The sequence below is a fragment of the Phaenicophaeus curvirostris genome, chromosome 5 (genome assembly GCF_032191515.1).
Source record: "Phaenicophaeus curvirostris isolate KB17595 chromosome 5, BPBGC_Pcur_1.0, whole genome shotgun sequence".
Lineage (NCBI taxonomy): Eukaryota > Metazoa > Chordata > Aves > Cuculiformes > Cuculidae > Phaenicophaeus > Phaenicophaeus curvirostris.
Window position 1 is genome coordinate 26,240,655 of NC_091396.1, and position 20,219 is coordinate 26,260,873.

Below are 20,219 nucleotides of genomic sequence, written 5' to 3' on the forward strand. Positions count from 1 at the left end.
AAGCTGAACATGTGCCTTTCAGAATCAAGATACCTCACTGTTTTTCAAAAGTATTTCCCCAAATCATGCTGTTGACTAGTATTTGTTGAATATTAAATATCCACTGATGCAGAACAAAGAATAGTAAAGGCAAAAATAGTTGCAAGAATATGACCCATCATAAAGATTTTAATCATGGAATTTTAGAACATTGACTATATCCAATGTTTTCCTCTCAGAATTTCACTGTTTTATCAGTGGAAGCATCTCCAGGAAAATGCACAAAAAACTCTGAAAGAAGAGAAGGCTAGCACATACTGCAAATTTGTGAATGGTGCACACAATTGATTCAACTGGAGCATTCAACAACATTCAACTGGAGAATATTTGATACTGTAGTTATTTAGAAAAATATAATATCGTCCAAACAAATAACCTGCAGATTTTATTAAGACAGTCATAGCAAAAAAATCTTATAAGTAGCATAACCATCCTTAACACCCCTCAACCCAATCAAAAAAAAACCAAGAAAGTTTCCACGATGTTTTATAATTCAATTGAACAAATAAAATAATACTTTCACAAGAGTCTATGATCAGCAGGTTTATACATTTTCACCCACAGAACATGTAGACAGCACTAGACCATAGAAAATAGTTGGAATACAATCCGCCGTGTGGAATAAGGCACCAATGCAGAGTCTCAAAGATAAATAAACATCAGAAATACCTCAAGCTTAGGCAACTATTTTTCCCTAAAAATGAAAACCACTGCTGAAAAAAGCTGAATACTCCATTATTTTCAGAAAAAAACCCCTTACAAAAAGTTGCTGCTGAAAAAAACCAAATAATCCACTGCCTTCAGAAAAAAACCCTTATAAACACTACTAAGTAAATAAATGCACAGACGAAAGACACATTAAGATGGGCTCAAATTAAATTAAATAACATAAAAGAACAGATTGGTATCTTTATACAAATAAGAGCCTTAAAGTATAGTCATTAGTTGCAACACCTATACTGAACAGAAATGCAGGGCTGAGGCTATTCCTTTCTCATAAGGCCAAGTGTGTGCTTTGTAAGGTCTGTGTGTTTCAGTGACACACAGCATTTGGTTTTGATCCTCGTATGTGGTGGTTTTCTGGTTTTGAGGCAAAATCATTTTAGATATAGATGACATTTTTACTTAAAACAGAGCTATCAGACGATCCCTGTGGGAGTATTCATATCATAAAAATAAGACTGTGTATTAAAATATCTGAGTTGCAGTATTGGATCATGCCTAAACATCTGAGGTCACAGAAGAAATGAGATGGTGTTGGAAGAGTGTGGAAGGTAGCAAATATGAAACAAACTATATGCTGGCAATTCAGAATGAAAAGGGTGCTTGGGGTTTGGCAACTGAACTGTAACGAGCACATGCTTCCACAGACAGGAAGCTGACTACTGTATAGATGTAGATTATAAATAACATTAACTGGAATTATTTTAACATTGTTTTCCAAAACCAGAAAAACATAGAAAAAATTAAATATTTCTTTTTGAAAATCAGGAGTGAATGCATGCATTCAAATAGGCATGAAACTCAGAAGATAATTTTAAATAATGATACTCATTCTATCAATATGGACCTCATATGATTTTTCAGCCTCAAAAGAGATATTTCTGAGGGAACAGTTGATGAGAAAGCACAATATTTTCTCAGAACACATTACAAATAGTAATGTTCGATACATTTGTGATAGGCATTTAAGGATGGAAATAGCTTCTTGTTTAGAAGAATTTCAGATATCTATATCCTTTTGTTGACTGTGGTAGACAAGCCAAGTAAGTATTGGCATGCAAACAGATATAATTTTGCCAATTGAATAGTTTTGCTGGAAACTCCTACCAAAGAGGAATTATTCCTTGAAACAAAACATGCCATGAGGAAAGTCCACATATCTGATATGGAAGGAGACAAGACATCAATTCTAGAAGCAATGGAAAATGGTATGTCTAAAAGTACAGATCTCTCAAGATCTAAATGTTTTTTTCTTGTGGCACAGGAGATGAGTTTGAAACAAGAGCTGATTGAGAGACCATTCAATTTTCACACAATATAAGCGTGGCAAAAGAGGAAGAACGTCAGGTAGGACAGGAAAAAGAAGAAAGAAACCATCCAAAGAGAAAGGAATTCCTTACTAGTACTTGTAGCATTCTCGTCCTTGGCCAACCTCCTGTCCCATCCTGGAAATACTGTTGGGTAAATCATCTCCTCTCAAGAGTCTTCATCATCTGAACCATTCCCACTTGAAGTCACATCTGCTGTGATGATGTTAAATCTGCCATGAAGCCATAACCCACAAGGTCTTCTGCTGACAGCAGTTATGCTTTCCTGTCTCCCCTACAAATAGCCTTACAGTCACAAGAGGAGAGCATACAGCACCATGCTCCCATATCTCCTTTTGGTTCTTCCACCTACAAGTTATTCATCACTCTGTAATGGCCCTGCTGAAGCTGCTCTGATGTGGCCCTTAGCTACAATTTATTGTCCTGTGCAAGCTTGCAGCACTGACAGTACTCTGTCCTTTTCTAGTAGAGTGAGCATAGTGCATTGTCCTGAAAAAATTTTCTTCCTTTCTCTCACAGGTCTATCTCATTGGAATAGCCTACTTCTAAAATGCCCAAGTACATCCTCTAAAACATGACTCACATACTCGTCCCCTTCAGGCATGCAGAATGCCTCTGCTGTTCGTGAACAATGTGGACAATGCTACCAAATGTACAGTCAGTGAGAGATAGCCCTGATCTTTGTTTTTCCCATTTCAAAGACATGGCAACAAAATGCAGTAAGTATTCCACACATTCAACTCCCCATCCGCAGCTTCTGCAGCTTGCTGCCCTGGTGCTCTGGTTATTCAGTCCCTAATCAAAGTGCCCTCGCAGCATGACATTTTTTTACCCTTTCTTGCTTGTGCGGGTTCTTGTGTCCTCTCACCAGGATTTGACCACCACCAGTGTTTTGAGAACAAACTTCACTGAGCTTGGGTGGTAGCTATCTCCGAGTTGTCATGATGAGGCCCTGGAGCTGCTAGAATATGGTTTATTCAACTAAGATCTTGTTATTATTTCTGGAAAAGCACTTTTCTTCCAGCAAAGTCAAGTCCACCAGCACCCTAAGCATGCTCATGCCACCGAGATGGATGTGAGTGCAAGGTAAATGTATGAACCCATGGTATCATTACATTCCTCAAACAGCAAAAATATACAATGTTTTTAGTATAAGTGAGTTGGAAACATTCTAATAAAGTGTAAGGTTGCATTACCAGCTCTGAAAGATAAGTAAATGAATTCTGCATAGCATTTTTAGGTGAGATACATCAAAATGTGTACTGTATGTGAAATATGCCCCAGTACTTTGAAAAGAAGCATTCAAAGCTAATAGAAGTATGCACACCACAGAACCTGAAAGCCCTCAATCAAGCCAGTTGATAGGTCAAACTTTCTGCTAAGAGTTGCAAGAAGAAGTGTACTTCAAGTCATACACATATTCACCAGAAAAAATCCCAAATCTACCTCAAAATGTTGCTGAGTATTTTTATTCTGGCAATTCCTCACAAGCAATATTTTTATATGCATTTACATCATGTACTCTTTTTCATTTAGAAAATAAACTTTAAATAACCTTCAATTTAGAAAAATACCTTGAAGAATAACATCAAAGACACTAGTTTAGATGGATAAACTGATGTTCTTCAGTTTGCAGCAGTTATGTTTTGCCTATCCGTAAACCACAAAGTCCACAAAATGTATGGACTTAAGCTTGGAATTGCACATTTTCAAGGTGTAGCTGATTTGGCAGCAAAACTGTACAGATTTTGCCTTTTTGAGAAGCTTTCCTTGACTGAATAAATATTATCTCTTCTCACAGTTGGTAATTGCTTCCTAAACTTAGTAATACCAGTATTACTCTGATATTGGTGTCAGAAAATGGGAAACCTGGTCATTCAATGTCTGATCTCTGAGCAACAGACCACCAAAACCCAGATTTGGTCTCAGATTTGGAGGTTTGGCATTTAACTGTAAATAAAATAATAACATCAAAAATTGGTTAACAAGAAAATTAGTGAACAGCTAAAAAATTGCCATTTGACTTGCTGTAGTCACAGTAAAATTTTCACTTCTACCTGCTTTCGGCAACAACCCTTATGAGCTCATTTTCTTACATGATGAATGTGTGTTCATGGCTTCCTTCCACATACAAAATACTAATGTAGATGCTTTACTGTCAGATCAGCCAATTCTTATGTCATGGACATAAGAATTCTTGACAAGTTAGTTTTCAGGGAATGCTCCAAACCAAATAAAAGGAAAATCCATCAAAGCATAAAATTTTCTACTGCATTTGGATGTATTTAGGTGTGATAAAAAATCAGTGAGGTACACAAAACAATAGTCTTTCTGAATTCAAATAGAAACACTGAAGTAAACACACAGTAAATATTTTTGCTCCCCTTATCCCAGAGCGTGAAGTTTATTTCTGACTTAATCGATCTGAAAAATACTCTTTCAATGTCTTTCCAAAATTGGAGATGATGTATCCTTCACCAATTACCAGAATGCCCTGCTGGAGGAGGAAAGCAGTTTTAATGCAATCTGTATTTGATGTAGTTACTATAATACATAAATCTTACCAGTACTCGCAGGATACTGTCCACCATCTTTTTCAGGGGAATCATCAGCTGCTGTCACCAAAGAGATGTCAGAAGATACAGAAGAAACTTCGTAATCTGTATGGTGGCGGATGAATACTATTTCATTAGCAGAATTGCAACTCATTACTAACAGCCTGTTATTCTATACTGCAAGTTTCATTCCTTCATTTATTGGTCTGAGAGACAAGAAAGATACAAAGTAGTTTCTTCATATACTTCAACCTCAAATAGCATTACTTTACTAACACAGTAAAGGTGTCACCAAGTAGATTATTTCAAGAGGAGTATGCATTACAGTATAATGAACTTTTTGGCAATAAACTGTTCATCTGATTCAAGCTCTAACTGTAGTTGCATACCATCTGAACAGTGATTCTAGAGCAATGAGTGAAGTTATTTGTACTCCCCTCTTTAATGACATATATTCTGATATTTAGTAAAAAAACCCCAAGACTAAACTCTGCATGTGAGCAGAGGTGATACGAATTGTCATGGCAAGCAATTGAAATACATGGCATACACCTTGAGGAATGGCCCTCATCCTAGTTCCTTAACAAATTAATGTTAGGATTTACCCTACATGATGCTAATGGCATCTAAAACTATGTATAACATCACGAGCATACCTCTAGTGTAAAGTAATTTCAGTATTTAATGAGGATAATGATGCAAACTAGTGATGTCTTTCACTGATAAAATATTGATGGTTTAATAAAACACTGTAGTCAGAGGTCACAAAGTAAACTTTACTGTCGATAAATTATATTAGTTTCTCTTAGGTTCAATGGGAGCTACTCTTTCAGATCTATGATAATTTAAGCCACACAAGCAACATAAGACATGAAATAAAATACATGCCATTTTCACAAAAAAACAAGTAACAGGCAAAGCTCTCTAATTCACTAATTTGCTGTAGAAAAGAGCATGGCATTTGGCAGGGCTTCATGGAAATAGAATTTAACTTTACCATCTAAGGAATAAGATTTTACTATCATTTTAATTTCACATTTTTATATATCTGTGCATTTTGTAATAAGCTTTAGTGAGAAGATGTCTTAAAAATACCCTTGTATTTATGCAAAGAGAAATCACTTGAACTACATACTTCTCATTGTTCCTACTACTTAGTACCAATTCATCTTTAAGAGAACAGATAAGAACATGTTATCCTTATAGCCATACCCTCAGCCCCATTGTTTTCTGTCTGTTTGCTGTTGGATGTGGTTTTGAGCCTTTAATGAAATAAATATTTTAATAAGAACAAGAGCAAATTCTTAGAACCATCTGTTCTCAATATCCTGGAAAGATTTATGTGGGAAACCATGCTGATGTGTGGCTGCTTTGTACTCTGTGCAATCAAAAAAATTCTTAGAAATTAAGAATGTTTCTATTTTCTTTCAAAGACACACATTCTCTTTTTACTTTGCCAGGATACAAATTAGAGATTAATTCTGTTATGATATCCTTTAACTAGTAATATAATCCTTCACTCAGTTATTTAAAAGGGACTACTATGGTAACCTAGTGTCCTTACCAGATTCTTTTCTAGGAATTTCTTTTTCACTCCCTCCAGAAGAATGATCTGGCAGCTCTAAGACTGGAGTGGCACTTCCATAGTACGAGGGGCTGGATCTTCTGATGGAGGTATCCATTGGAGTCGTGTCCTGTGTTGATCCACTACCGACATTTTCATCATCTGCACCTGAGGTTGAGGACTCTCCACTGTGACGCATACCATCTGCATTATAACGCGAGCCATCTGTGTTATCAATGACTGTTGGAAAGAGGAAATTAAGCAGCTGATAATATCAAGGAGCCACATAGATACATTTCAGTAATACTAAACAGTTTAAATTCTCCTTAAAAAAATAAAGAGAAACAGCTGTGGATTAATATAATTTCGTCCATTTTTGCCATCCTATCTAATCTGTCTAGATCATACATCACTAAACTATGTCTAATGGATACATGCTAACATATATATTTGTCAAACACATAGGGCCCACTCTGCATCATATATTTGGATATTTTGATCAGACAGTTTGATTTTGAAACTAAAAACTTGGTCTTTGTGAAGTCAATCAGAATTTTACAATTTGGACAAATTATTATGAGAGTCTTCTTCCACTTCCAGTTGCTTTTCTAACAGGCAGATCAAATGAAATCTAGAAAGGTTGCCGTCTTGAGCAAAGTCCTATACATCAAAGAAACATTAGCAGCTGTGAGGTGGTCGAAAATATCAAACACATAAAAAATGTTTGGTAGCAAACCAAGCTCCATAGGATTTATGGGAGGACAAGTGATTAATTCCTTTAGGTGCTGTTGAAAATCTCTTGAGATAACTATTATGTTTGGCTTGATTTTTAATATTAGCAATTGCTTACATAAAACAAAAAAAAAGAACAAGATTCTGCAGATCTTTCTAATTAATACCATACCTATTTCACTCTGATTATTGAGGAAAGAAATATCCAGTCTTTCAATTGGCTCACATGTTTTGTCTCTTGTTTCTGTAAAAGGAGGAAAATGAAAATATTAATTTGAGAAAACTGAGAAAAAAGCCACATATATACCCATATTAATTATACATAATCACAAAAGGTCAGCTTCAGATGTGGACAATAAAAATCAAATTTCCAAATTAAACATTATTCACTGATCTACCAGCATTGCCTTTTTGCTCCTTCCCAGGGGGGACACTTCAAGATTGTTCTGCCAGGTAATGATGAGATTCTCTAGTTCCATAACCACTCCAGACAATAAAACACTAAACAACTAAATAATAAGACACTAAACAACTGGGGTTGTTTAGCCTGGAGAAGAGGAGGCTGAGGGGAGACCTCATTGCTCTCTACAACTACCTGAAAGGAGGTTGTAGAGAGGAGGGTGCTGGCCTCTTCTCCCAAGTGACAGGGGACAGGACAAGAGGGAATGGCCTCAAGCTCCGCCAGGGGAGGTTTAGGCTGGACATTAGGAAAAAATTCTTCACAGAAAGGGTCATTGGGCACTGGAACAGGCTGCCCAGGGAGGTGGTTGAGTCACCTTCCCTGGAGGTGTTTAAGGCATGGGTAGACAATGTGCTAAGGGGCATGGTTTAGTGTTTGATAGGAATGTTTGATAGGACTCGATGATCCTGTGGGTCTCTTCCAACCTGGTTATTCTATGATTCTATGATCAGTAAAAGTAGCCTTCTGACCTAGTTTCTGTACAGACTGTCAGTGGCAGGTCTAATTCATTTTAGTCGCAGGGACCTCACCTCCTCAGTGGAGGGCTCTGTACAGGAAAAATGTGCTCTGGTCTTGTGATCTCTGTGCCACACTGTGCTGCAGTACCACACTTGGGGCCAGCATGTAAGCCAGCTGCTTATGATGCCCTAAGGAAATAAGACTCATGAGGAATTATAAAGCTCTGGTAGAGATGGACATTGCTGTAGCAGAAAATTAATCCACGGGTGACTGAGGATGGCAGCTCACTTGATACTATGCCAATGCAAAGATGATTTGTAATGATATGACCACCAGGAACAAAAGCAAAAAATGTCACTGCCATTCAAATCATCAATGAATTTTGAGTACAGCTTTCTGTAATATCTGTGTTTCCACTGTGTATGTAGTGGTCTACCGAAATGTAAGATACTTGAAGTTGGTCCAGATGTTATCTTCAAATACTGTGTTCAGTACTGACACAAGATAATCCACATTTTTCTAATAATTTAGTGAAATATGTCCAACTATTAAAAAGTTCAAAAACTTAGAAGAAAGTGATCTGCTTCTGACCCACATCACTATCTAACTGCTTAATGTCTGAATGGAGACAAATACTGGATAGACCTGCAAACAGGAAAACAGCAGCCATGTCCATGCGACTGGGATGGCCACCCTGGGCTGCAGGTAGCAGCCACTCCTAGTGTCCTTTAATGCAACTATTGCTTGCTATAGAAACTCATATGTGCATGAACAGAAGAAGTCTTCTTCCTCCAGCTACAGGAGGCTTCACACTCACACGTTCTCATCCTACTTGGGGACTTCAACCACCCTGCCATATGCTGGAAAAGTAGCACAGCAGACTCTAGGCAATCCAGGAGATTCCTGGAGTGCATTGAAGGTATTTTTTTAATCCAGCTAATAGAGACCCCCACACAAGGGGATGAAATACTGGACCTGATGGTCACTAATACAAGTGAACACATCAGTGACATTATGATTGGAGGCAGCCTGGGCTGCAGTGATCATACACTGGTGGAGTTCAGGGTCCAGAGGGATAAGGGACAGGCGAGGAGTATAGTCAGCACCCTAAATTACAGGAAAGCAGACTTCCAGCTCTTCAAGGAGTTACTCAGTAGGCCCTCATGGGACATTGTCCTCAGGGACAAGAGACCAAAACAATACTGGCAAATATTTAAGAATGCTTTCCATGAAGCACGAGTGCCCAGTCCCCAGATGAAGGAAATCAGGCAGGGAAGGGAAGAGATCAGGGTGGCTGAGTCGAGACCTGCTGGTCAAACTAAAGATAAAGAGGGAACTGCACAGGTAGTGCAAGCAGGAACAGGGAAACTGGGAAAAGTAGAAGGACACTGCCCCGTTGTGTAGGGATAGGGTCAGGAAAGCCAAGGTGCAGCTGGAGCTGAACCTGCAAGGAAAGTGAAGACTAACAAGAAGGGCTTCTACAGGTATGCCAACCAGAAAAGGGAAGTTAAAGAAAGCTTACCCCCACCGATGGATTAAAATGGTGACCTCATATCAACAGATGAGGAGCAGGCTGAGGTACTCAACAAATTTTTTGCCTCTGTCTTCACTGACAGCTGCTCTCCTCACCCCTCCTGGGTCAATGGACAACAAAATGGGGACCAGGGGGTAAGGCCCTCCCACTGTAGAGGAGGATCAGTTTCGTGACCGCCTGAGGAACCTGAACATCTACAATTCCATGGGACTCGATGAGATGCATCCCAGAGTCCTGAGGGAATTGGCTGATGTGATTGCCAAGCCACTCTCCATGTTATTTGAAAAGTCATGGCAATCAGGAGAAGTCCTTGATGACTGGAAAAAGGGCAACATTGTGCCCATTTTTAAAAAGGGTAGAAGAGATGACCCTGGGAACTAGTGACCTGTCAGCCTCACCTCTGTGCCTGGGAAGATCACAGAACAGATCCTCCAAGAATCTATGCCAAGGCACATGGAGGATGGGGAGCTGATTAACGGCAGCCACCATGATTTCATCTGGGGCAAGTCCTGTATGACCAACCTAGGGGCTTTCTGTGATAGGGTAACCACAGCAGCAGACATGGGAGGACCAACGGATATGATCTATCTGGACTTCTGTAAACCCTTTGAAACTCCCCCCCCCGCATCCTTCTCTCTAAATTGGAGAGATATGTATTTGATAGGTGGACTGTTCAGTGGATAGTCCACCTATCCACTGGTGGTGGAAGTTTGTTGAATGGTTGTATTCAGAGAATAGTGGTCAATGGTTCAATGTCCAGATGGAGATGCGTGACAAGTGGTGTCCCTCAGGGTTCCATACTGGGATTGATGCTGTTTAATATCTTCATCAATGATATTGACAGTGAGATTGAGTGCACACTCAGCAAGTCTGAAGATGACACCAAGCTGAGTGGTGTAGTTGCCACACCAGAGGGACAGGATGTCACCCAGAGGGCTCTGGACAACCTGGAGAAATGGGCCTGTGAGAACCTTATGCTGTTCACCTGGGTTGGGGCAATCACAATTTCAGTACAGGATGGGGGATGATGTGATTTAGAGCAGCCCTGCAGAGAAGTACTTGGGGTTGCTGGTTGATGAGCAGCTCGATATGAGCCAGCAATGTGTGCCTACAGCCCCAAATGCCAACTGTATCCTGAGCTGCATCAAAAGGAGTGTGGCCAGCAGGTCAAGGGAGGGGATTCTGGCCCTCTATTCCTCTCTTGTGAGACCTCATCTGGAGTATTGTGTCCAGTTCAGGAATCCTCAACACAAGAAGGATATGGAGCTGTTGGAACAGGTCCAGATGAAGGCTACAAAGGGTGATCAGAGAGCTGTAGTACCTCCCATACGAGGACAGGCTGAGAGAGTTGGGCTTGTTTAGCCTGGAGAAGAGAAGGCTCTGAGGAGACCTTATAGCAACCTTCCGATACCTGAAGGGGGCCTGCAAGAAAGCTGGGGAGGGACAGTTCACAAAGGCTTGTAGTGATAGGACTACGGGTATAAACTGGAGAGGGGCAGATTTAGGCTAAACATAAGGAAGAATTTCTTCACTATGAGAGTGGTGAGGCACTGGAACAGGTTGCCCTGGGAAGCTGTGGATACCCCATCCCTAGAGGTGTTCAAGGTCAGGTTGGACAGGGCCTTGGGCACCCTGATCTAGTGGGATGTCCCTGCCCATGGCAGGGGGGTTGGAACTTGATGATCTTTGAGGTCCCTTCCAACCCAAACTATTCTATGATTCTAATAAACCATTCTGCAGCTAAAAAACAGGGCAGCCTAAGGGCAGAAAATAGTTTAGTTCAAAACACACTAAAGACAAAATTGGTCAAATTGATTGCTGGCATTATAGATATATTACTAGAAGCTGACAAAAAGTATTTCTTCTCAGTAGAAAAATAGATTGTATTTAACACAGAAACCATCATTCCAATGCCTTAAATAGGAGATTCCGTATGTTATCATTAGTTAATTATATCTAATAAGTATCATAAATGCATAATCATACCTGTTGCATTGTAACAGTATGCATCATACCGATCAGTTGTGTTTGCTGAAATTTTGTAAACGCCAGTCTGATTTGCTGCACAAAGATGATAGGGATTGATTCGTGGGATAACAACATTCCCTACTACAAAACCGTACCTGTGAAGAACAGAGGAAAATACACCATATTACTTACTGTAGCAGATGACATAAATGTTCTAGCTATCTCAGACATGAAAAAGCTATGAAGAAGCCATACTTTTCATTTTACATCCTTTTTTAAAAGTGCCTGTGTTTACACATATTTTTGTATGTGAAAGGTGTTCTCTTCTCCCACTTAGCTACATCTGTCTCCAGTCACTCAACACTGTTTTGCATGTAATTTCTAGAGTTAAACCCATTTTAGTTACATGAACATCTCATTAGCTAGAGTGATGGGTTCCAGAGCAAGGCAGTGAAAGTAAGGAACAGAAAGGTACGTGCACTTTTTGTCCAGTGTGATGTTGTATTACTTGATACTAAAGACTGCCTTCTTTTATCTTCAGGAAGTCACATTTTCATTTCTTTGAGCACAACATAGAATTACAGAATCACAGAATTGTTTGAGTTGGAAAAGACCTTTAGGATCTTCAAGTTCAACCATAAAGCTGACACTGCCAAGCTCACCACTAAACCATGTCCCTTTTATGCATCTCTTAAATACCTCCAGGGATGGTCACTCAACCACTTCCCTGAGCAGCCTGTCCTATCACTTGTTACTTGTGAGAGGAGACCAAAACTCACCTCGCTACAGCCTCCTTTCAGGTAGCTGTAGAGAGTGACAAGGTCTCCCTTCAGCCTCCTTTTCTCCAGACTAAACAATCCCAGTTGCCTTAGCTGCTTCTCATAAGACTGATTCCTTCACCAGCTTCATTGCCCTTCTTTGCACGTGCTTGAGCACCTTAATGTATTTCTTGTATTGAGAGGCCCCCAAACTGAAGACAGTATTCAAGGTGCAGTGTCTGCTCAATGACATTTCACACAGAAATGTTGGAGGCTCAATGTGTAGTACCTGAACAAATTTAGAAAATGATTGTAAGACACATGAGTTTCTGCAAAAGCTGACAGCTTAGTAAAATATTTGGATACAACACTCATTCATCCATGAATTCTTACTATAACTTTCAGTTGAATAATGTGGCTATTGTGTGTAGACCTTATATATTTCAGTGAAAATTGTGGTTAACAGAGCTGCCTAACACACAATGCTTTATTGCTGTCTTGCAAACCTGCAACTCCTTCTAAATTAGCTGGAAAGTGTGACAGAATGGTAAAAAGAACTGGCATTTGGGTTTTGTTTTGCTTCTTGAGGGGATGAATTTATCAGGGAGGAGTAAATTTTATAGCTTTGCAGTTTTGTGAGCCTCATTCCAGTTACATCTATTGTGTAGATACTTGTAATTCTGAAAGTGTCTTGCAGGTGGAATTACAAACTACTTCACTCACACTTCCAGCTGAGCCTATGATGTTGAGACGTTGCAATCTATTAAACACCCATTTGTATTATGGTCTGTTGACTCTTACTCCCTCATCATTCTATGTGTATTTTGATGATTATATGCAGTATATTTTTTTCTCTCCTATTCAAGCTTGATAAGAGCTTAGTCATACTTACAAGAACTTCTAGCACAGGATCAAAAAATGGAAAGTAAGAGGATGAGAGGGCTGGCCAGAAAGAATTTGACCTTAGATCAGATCATTAAAAATCATAAATAATTTTCATGTACTTATTTTACCAATTAGTCAGTGATACAGTATGATCTGAACTTCTTCTTAATTAGTTTATTACACTGCCAATCTTCTGTTATCTTTAGACTTTTATCTGTAAGAGGTTATATTTTTTTAAAGATAATGGGTAAAGAGTATTTGCAGTTAAGGACACATTTACAAGCATACATATGCAAAAAGATGTTTCGTTCATCACAAGTTCCTGCCCAATTTCCTGCCCAACAAAGGAAACCTGCTCCCCACACACAGACAACAAAACCCTAGTTGCCCCTGAAGAACAAATACGGTATTAAAGGGTATTAAAGGAGCTGGTGGGTGTGCTTGACAAACCCCTTTCCATCATCTTCCAACAGTCCTGGAAGACTGGGGAAGTCCCACTGGCCTGGAGGCTGGCTGATGTTGTGCCCATCTACAAGAAGGGTCGCAGGGAGGATCCAGGGAACTACAGGCCTGTCAGTCTGACCTCAGTGCCAGGGAAAGTCATGGAGCAGGTGATCCTGAGTGCTATCATGAAGCACATGCAGGAAAACTGGGTAATCAGGCTCAGTCAACACGGGTTCACAAAAGGCAGGTCTTGCCAAACTAACCTGATCACCTTCTATGATAAAATGACTCGGCTGCTGGATGAGGGAAAGGCTGTGGATGTGGTCTTCCTGGACTTCAGTAAAGCCTTTGACACAGTTTCTCACAGCATTCTGCTTGAGAAACTGTCAGCCTCTGGCCTGGTCAGGCGCACACTCTCCTGGGTGGAAAACTGGTTGGATGGCCGGGCCCAGAGAGTGGTGGTAAATGGTGTGAAATCCAGCTGAAGGCCAGTTACAAGTGGTGTTTCCCAGAGCTCAGTGCTGAGTCCAGCCCTGTTCAAAGTCTTTATCAATGACCTGGATGAAGGCATCGAGTGCACCCTTAGCAAGCTAGTGGATGACACTAAGCTGGGTGGAAGTGTCGATCTGCTGGAGGGCAGGGAGGCTCTGCAAAGAGATCTGGACAGCCTGGACCGCTGGGCTGAGACCAATGGCATGAGGTTCAACAAGGCCAAATGCCAGGTCCTGCACTTGGGGCACAACAACCCTATGCAGTGCTACAGACTAGGAGAAGTCTGTCTAGAAAGCTGCCTGGAGGAGAGAGACCTGGGGGTGTTGGTCGACAGCCGACTGAACATGAGCCAGCAGTGTGCCCAGGTGGCCAATAAGGCCAATGGCATCTTGGCTTGTATCAGAAACGGTGTGGCCAGCAGGTCCAGGGAGGTTATTCTCCCTCTGTACTCGGCATTGGTGAGACTGGTCCTTGAATCCTGTGTTCAGTTCTGGGCCCCTCACCATAAGAAGGATGTTGAGGCTCTGGAGTGAGTCCAGAGAAGAGCAACAAAGCTGGTGAGGGGGCTGGAGAACAGGCCTGATGAGGAACGGCTAAGAGAGTTGGGGTTGTTTAGCCTGGAGAAGAGGAGGCTGAGGGGAGACCTCATTGCTCTCTATAACTACCTGAAAGGAAGTTGTGGAGAGGAGGGTGCTGGCCTCTTCTCCCAAGTGACAAGGGACAGGACGAGAGGGAATGGCCTCAAGCTCCGCCAGGGGAGGTTTAGGCTGAACATTAGGAAAAAATTTTCATGGAAAGGGTCATTGGGCACTGGAACAGGCTGCCAAGGGAGATGGTTGAGTCACCTTCCCTGGAGGTGTTTAAGGGACGGGTGGATGAGGTGCTGAGGGGCATGGTTTAGTATTTGATAGGAATGGTTGGACTTGATGATCTGGTGGGTCTTTTCCAACTTGGTGATTCTATGATTCTATGAAAATATAACTTACTTGAGGACTGATATGGCCATTTGATTAACAACTGTATGGAGTCAACTGTAGTTCTTATACTATAGCATGGACGGATAGATTTGTCATGAGAAATTATTTTTTCAAGAGTTTATTTACCTGCAAGTTTCAAATCCAAGTTCATGAGCTTTCTTCAACTGCTCCAGCGTTGACAAAGTACTATTGAGTGCTCTGCAGAGTTCAACCGCTTCAGATAGTGTCAGACTGTAGCGACCATTTCTCTCAACATGAAAAACCCCTCCATACCTGCAACTTATGTTGAATTCTGTCATTGAAAGAACAGAAAAACAGGAATTACAAATTGTTAGATTTAAATGGTTCACTGAAGACTTGTAAGTGATTTATTTTCAAGTATAGTGCTTTCAATGTATACTGGCTACAAGTAGCAACCAATTAATTCAGAAAGAGAGCTAAAACTTTAGATCCCCTTCTTCACACTTCTCATCTTTGGAATGAAACAGAAGACAAATCATTTCCAAAAATAGTAATACATTGTGTTTTTTTCAAGGATCTAGCCCTTTTAACATACGATTAACAATAACATGCATAAGTTGTAAAATGAGAGTAAAAACAAACACTTATTTATCATCTTTTTTTAACATGAACAGATAAGAAAAAGATATGAATCTGAATCTGAATAATCAAGTGCTTGGGAAAAAGATCAGAATGCTTCAAGGTAATGTAAATTAACTTTGCTCCTGTCCCACCTTTCTCTGAAGAGAAAAAAGCAGTTGCAATTCCAGACTAGAATGACAGCAGCAATACACACTAAATTGGAGTAGCCTGGTATTCCAAATGCAAAGAGGAGCATGACTCATTTTTATCTTAATTTTAATGGGAGTTCTGTGTACAAGAAAGGGAAAAACAGACCAGTCTTCTCCAACTATTAAAAGGGAGCGTCTGTACCACCTCTTTGCAATAGAAGATGCTGTATAATAACTGTTTTCCTAAAAGACCTGAAACGCAATTCATGCACATTAGCATTGACTCATTTTATGTGAATAATAACCAGCTTTCCTAATGTCATTTTTGCTTGATGATCTGTTTTCTTCTGTAGCATAGATGTGAAAGCAAATGATAGTATCAAGTTGTGCACTCTTTCCTCAACTGCTTTTGTCTGAGGTTATTCTGCCTATAGCGTATCTACTCAGAGTAAGCTACAAAGAATGTTCTTTTCCACAGGTAACGGGAAACAGTAAAGGGGATAAAATACCAGACTAGATCCAGTCAGAAGAGTATGAGAAGACAATCATTATTCACAGCATAGGCAGGAGTCCAGTAGTATTGATGATCTGTCCATCCAGTCTTAAATACTTTTACCGTAGGTAATAGAATTAATTGCCATGGTCACTTGGATTGCCTTTCCACAAAAAGTATGTGAAAAACATATTTTCTTTCCTATGCACCCCTAATTATTTAGGCTAAGAAAAACATTTAATGTAGACAAAAATGATGTACATTGCATAGCTGTTTAACAGTTCTTGACATTTTTATTATCAAATATTATAAAAAAAACTTAAAGAGTACCTAATTTTCAGTTTTTAAAATTTATACCTTGTTAACATGTTTTTTTTCATAATATTTATGCTTTGGAACAGCTGTTTTATTTGAGGGGAAAATAGTTCTATGAAAATTTCTCTGATGAAATCCATGTCATGAGAGGTTTTGAAGACAAGAATGAGGATCCTATATGGGAGAAGACTCTAACAGATGCATTTTTTTTTCCTGGAGTGCTTTGTTTCTTTTAAGAGGGCTGCATTTCACAGTCTGAGGAGAAGCTAGTAGATTAACACAGAATGACAGTCTCAGCAAGTTTCCATACATGATTCTGAAAATGCTGTAGTGCTTCCACAAATGCCAGATTCAGACATGCACAGCACTGGTCCTGGGGATAGCCGATGAACTACAGACCTTCTGCGGCCACACTGCTCACTTAACAGCACTGTGTGCCTAAAAGCCATCACTATGTGTACCTGCAAGTCACAAATGCGGTCAACAGACGTTCAGGTTGGAGATTCCAACAGAAGTTTTCTTATAACAACATAATGAATAGTTACTCTGCACAGAAAGATGTGGTTCATGACTACTGCTATAGGATGGAGGTGTTCTCACATCTGCCACATGAGTGACTTCTACTTTGACTACAAATGTTCTATATTCAAAGCCTGATATAATTTTGGAGGTTGTCCAGTCACACTGCATTAAATGTAAATGATCTAGACAGGAAAAAAATCTCTTCATTTTTTTCCCCTTCTTGATTCTCTCTTCCCTGTAGAAAAAGGTAGGCCTGAATTTGTTAAACATACTATGTTAATGCCAAGACTTAATATTAAATTTGGGCATCAGATTACAAAGATCCACTTGATTACTTAAAAGTAATAAGCTCAGTGATTCTGGAATTAGATTTGTTTGTAATATGTTTCAATAAATTTAGTTCTGTGGAACTTACACTTTGAAAGCAAATACTACTTCCACTGGCTTTGGGTGGCATTTGAATCTTGCAGCTCACCCCATATTCACTGAAATCTTAAGCGAAGTTCACGTCTGTTTAGAGTGAATTTGATTCAAGCTGTCATCAGCTTGTTCATGGTTTTAAAACACTGCAATACAGGCTCTATTACCACACAGATATCCAATCATAGTCAGGTTTCAATTTATTAGGCAAGCAACTCCTTAAACTCCAACTGTTGTGAATAAATAGCCTTATTTACACAAACAGACTAAATGACGCTACTTGTGGGCTACAGTTACATGCATGTACGTTTTCCATGGCAATGTTTGGCTTGGCTCTACAGAGTACATAGTGTACACCAGGACACTTCTGGGAATTATTAGGCTTATTGTGTGTGTGCTAACTAACAGAATTGCATGCTCACACAGAACGGCCAAAGCTCCCTTGGGGGAAATCACGTGGGTGTACAGGAAACTCCAGGCAAAATGTGGCAATCTAATTCTCAAAACCAGTTTTGAGGCCATCAAAACCAGTTGACACTTTGCCCTAAAGTAATGTTCAGACACCATGCTTTTTTCTTATTCTGATGATATCTTCTATACCTGCTATTAAAAAATGTTTGTATCATTGCTGTAGTAGAGACACTCTTGTTTGCAAAGCAGTGAGTGTGGAAAAAGCACTACAGCATTATATAAAATTCACATGACATTCCATAATCTAAGCAAATTGCATAAATTCAGCATCTCTTCTGTGAAGACTGTAATTACCAAATCTTAAAAAATCACAAAATGCAGATGTAGAGCACACCGCCCAGAGCTGCCAGGGAACACAGATTTTTTCACCTTATGGTCTCATATTTTAACACTCAGACAATGGGGGCCCTTAATTGAATGTATTTTTCTAGTCACATCAATACAAAAACAAAAAGCAGGACCTAAATTAAATTAACACCTTAAATCTTTTATTCCATGCTGAGGCTTATAGACTAATTTTGAGTTAAGGAAGAACCATGACTGCCAAATCCAAATCTAAACGCATACTCCATCTTTTCCTGTAATGCAGGAAAGTGAAGTCCTTTAATATTTTTTTTATGCTGTCAGCTGGCTTTAACTCAGTTATGCAAAGGATGGATTTTTTTCTCTGTTTCAAGAGACAAAGTAATACAAAACTCATACTGCATGTCAAACTATTACTGATCACTTCAACCCATTTGAAGTTTCAAAGAAGTTGATTCAAAAGACTTAAAGTGGAATCACAAACAGCACACAAAACCTCCCTTCTCCCCCTTCTTATAGCTGACTGGCTTTGGGTCCTGACAGGTTGTAATCTTTCCCTGACATCCACATGATTTGCTACAGCTGAAAGACAAAATTGTTTAATAATAGCTCTTAAAAAAAAGCAAAAAGCATTAGAGCAGACAAAACTATCATCATCATTAATGTCATCCAGACCGTGTGACTTGGGTGACTCATCCCATAGACATGGAATGCCCCTAAGCCCACACCAAGTTTTACGAGTATGGAGGACATTAACTTTCACACAAGCTGTTTCTCCCTGCCTTTCCTGGGATTTCTGTTGCCCTGTCTCAAGCAGCTGCACACAAGCCCAAACTACTAACTCAGGTTCCACAGACAGTTTGCTATCACACCACTGGTGTGATAGAATTGGCTAAGACTAAAGAGCATTACCTTTTCCTGAAAGTGAGTTACACCCTGAAAATGAATACTAGTGGCTTGTTAGAAGCTCTCACAGTAAGAAGCCAGGTGTGGTCTCCACTTCCACCCTGGTTCTGCAACCCTTATGCATAATGACTAACAGTGACTCATGCAAACTCTTCCCCTTAGAGTCGATTTTCCATAAATGGTTTTGATCCACCATATGGATATTTCATGCATATCTCCCTGTTTTTCATTGTTTTCAAGACAATACCTAGAGGTTTCATTCTCGAGGTATATGCTGTCATGTATTAAAAAAAATGTTATTGTAACTACTGCAGAGATATATCAAACCAAATGAAGTGGAAGATTCACAAAAGCTCTACCCTCACTTAAAGGAAAATCTGTAGAATACTTAGATACAAGATTGCTAGCAGACTTCTTAGTAAAACCAGTCTGTATTGCATGGCAACCAGGAAATGTTAGTGTGCTGTTCTCATGGGGATTTTCCTTTTTGGTTTGTGGTTCAAGATGACTGATAGGCCACCAGGATGTGATAAATATGGGCTGAAAATATGGACAGAACTAGGGGTTTGATGCTGCAGATAGTTTTCATTCTCTTTTTGTTTGAATAGAATATAGTTTTGACATATATACATTTTTTTCAGAACGTCGTTCTAAATTTATTAAACAGATTTCAAGCTCTAGGCAGATATACACAGTTAATTGTTTCCTTATGAGAGGTTATTTAATCTTGTACTGACACTTCTGAACAGGAAAAAGCATTATCTTAGCACTCATATATGTATTTTTAATGTTAGCACCTGCTTTAATGCATGCTACTAATAAAGTAGATAAAAGTGGCATAGTGGAAACAGATAAATAACTGTATAGAAGTGACTCCTAGTAAATAAGTTTCCTCTCCAGGCAAATCTAAGTATTGAGCCATATGAGTCCTAAGATCTGAGGAGGTCAGGACAGTTCAGATCTTGGTTCTCAGTTCAGACCTATTTCCAGCTGATGTCTGTTTTTTTTAATGTTTCTCAGGAAAACTACTTCATGGCTAAGTAAGAATGCGTATTTTACTCCTGAACAGAGGAAATGCCCTCTGAATACAAAATTTCATCTGGAATGGATTTATGAAACATTTCAGGATCCAAGATATTT

General features: G+C 39.5%; 1 protein-coding gene across 4 annotated transcripts in view; it reads right to left on the reverse strand.

The window, feature by feature from the left end:
* The window catches only part of CD44 (CD44 molecule (IN blood group)), a 48,942-nt gene that overhangs the window by 14,836 nt on the left and 13,887 nt on the right, over nucleotides 1-20,219 (reverse strand). For 2 of the 4 annotated variants that reach the window (XM_069858098.1, XM_069858097.1), the window contains exons 2-6: nucleotides 15,045-15,210; nucleotides 11,381-11,517; nucleotides 7,114-7,185; nucleotides 6,210-6,449; nucleotides 4,644-4,750 (exon numbers count right to left, since the gene is read on the reverse strand). In XM_069858098.1, the coding sequence (XP_069714199.1) occupies nucleotides 4,644-4,750; nucleotides 6,210-6,449; nucleotides 7,114-7,185; nucleotides 11,381-11,517; nucleotides 15,045-15,210 (722 nt within the window). The remainder of the gene's footprint in view (nucleotides 1-4,643; nucleotides 4,751-6,209; nucleotides 6,450-7,113; nucleotides 7,186-11,380; nucleotides 11,518-15,044; nucleotides 15,211-20,219) is intronic. The other 2 variants (XM_069858099.1, XM_069858100.1) reach the window with 1 other exon arrangement.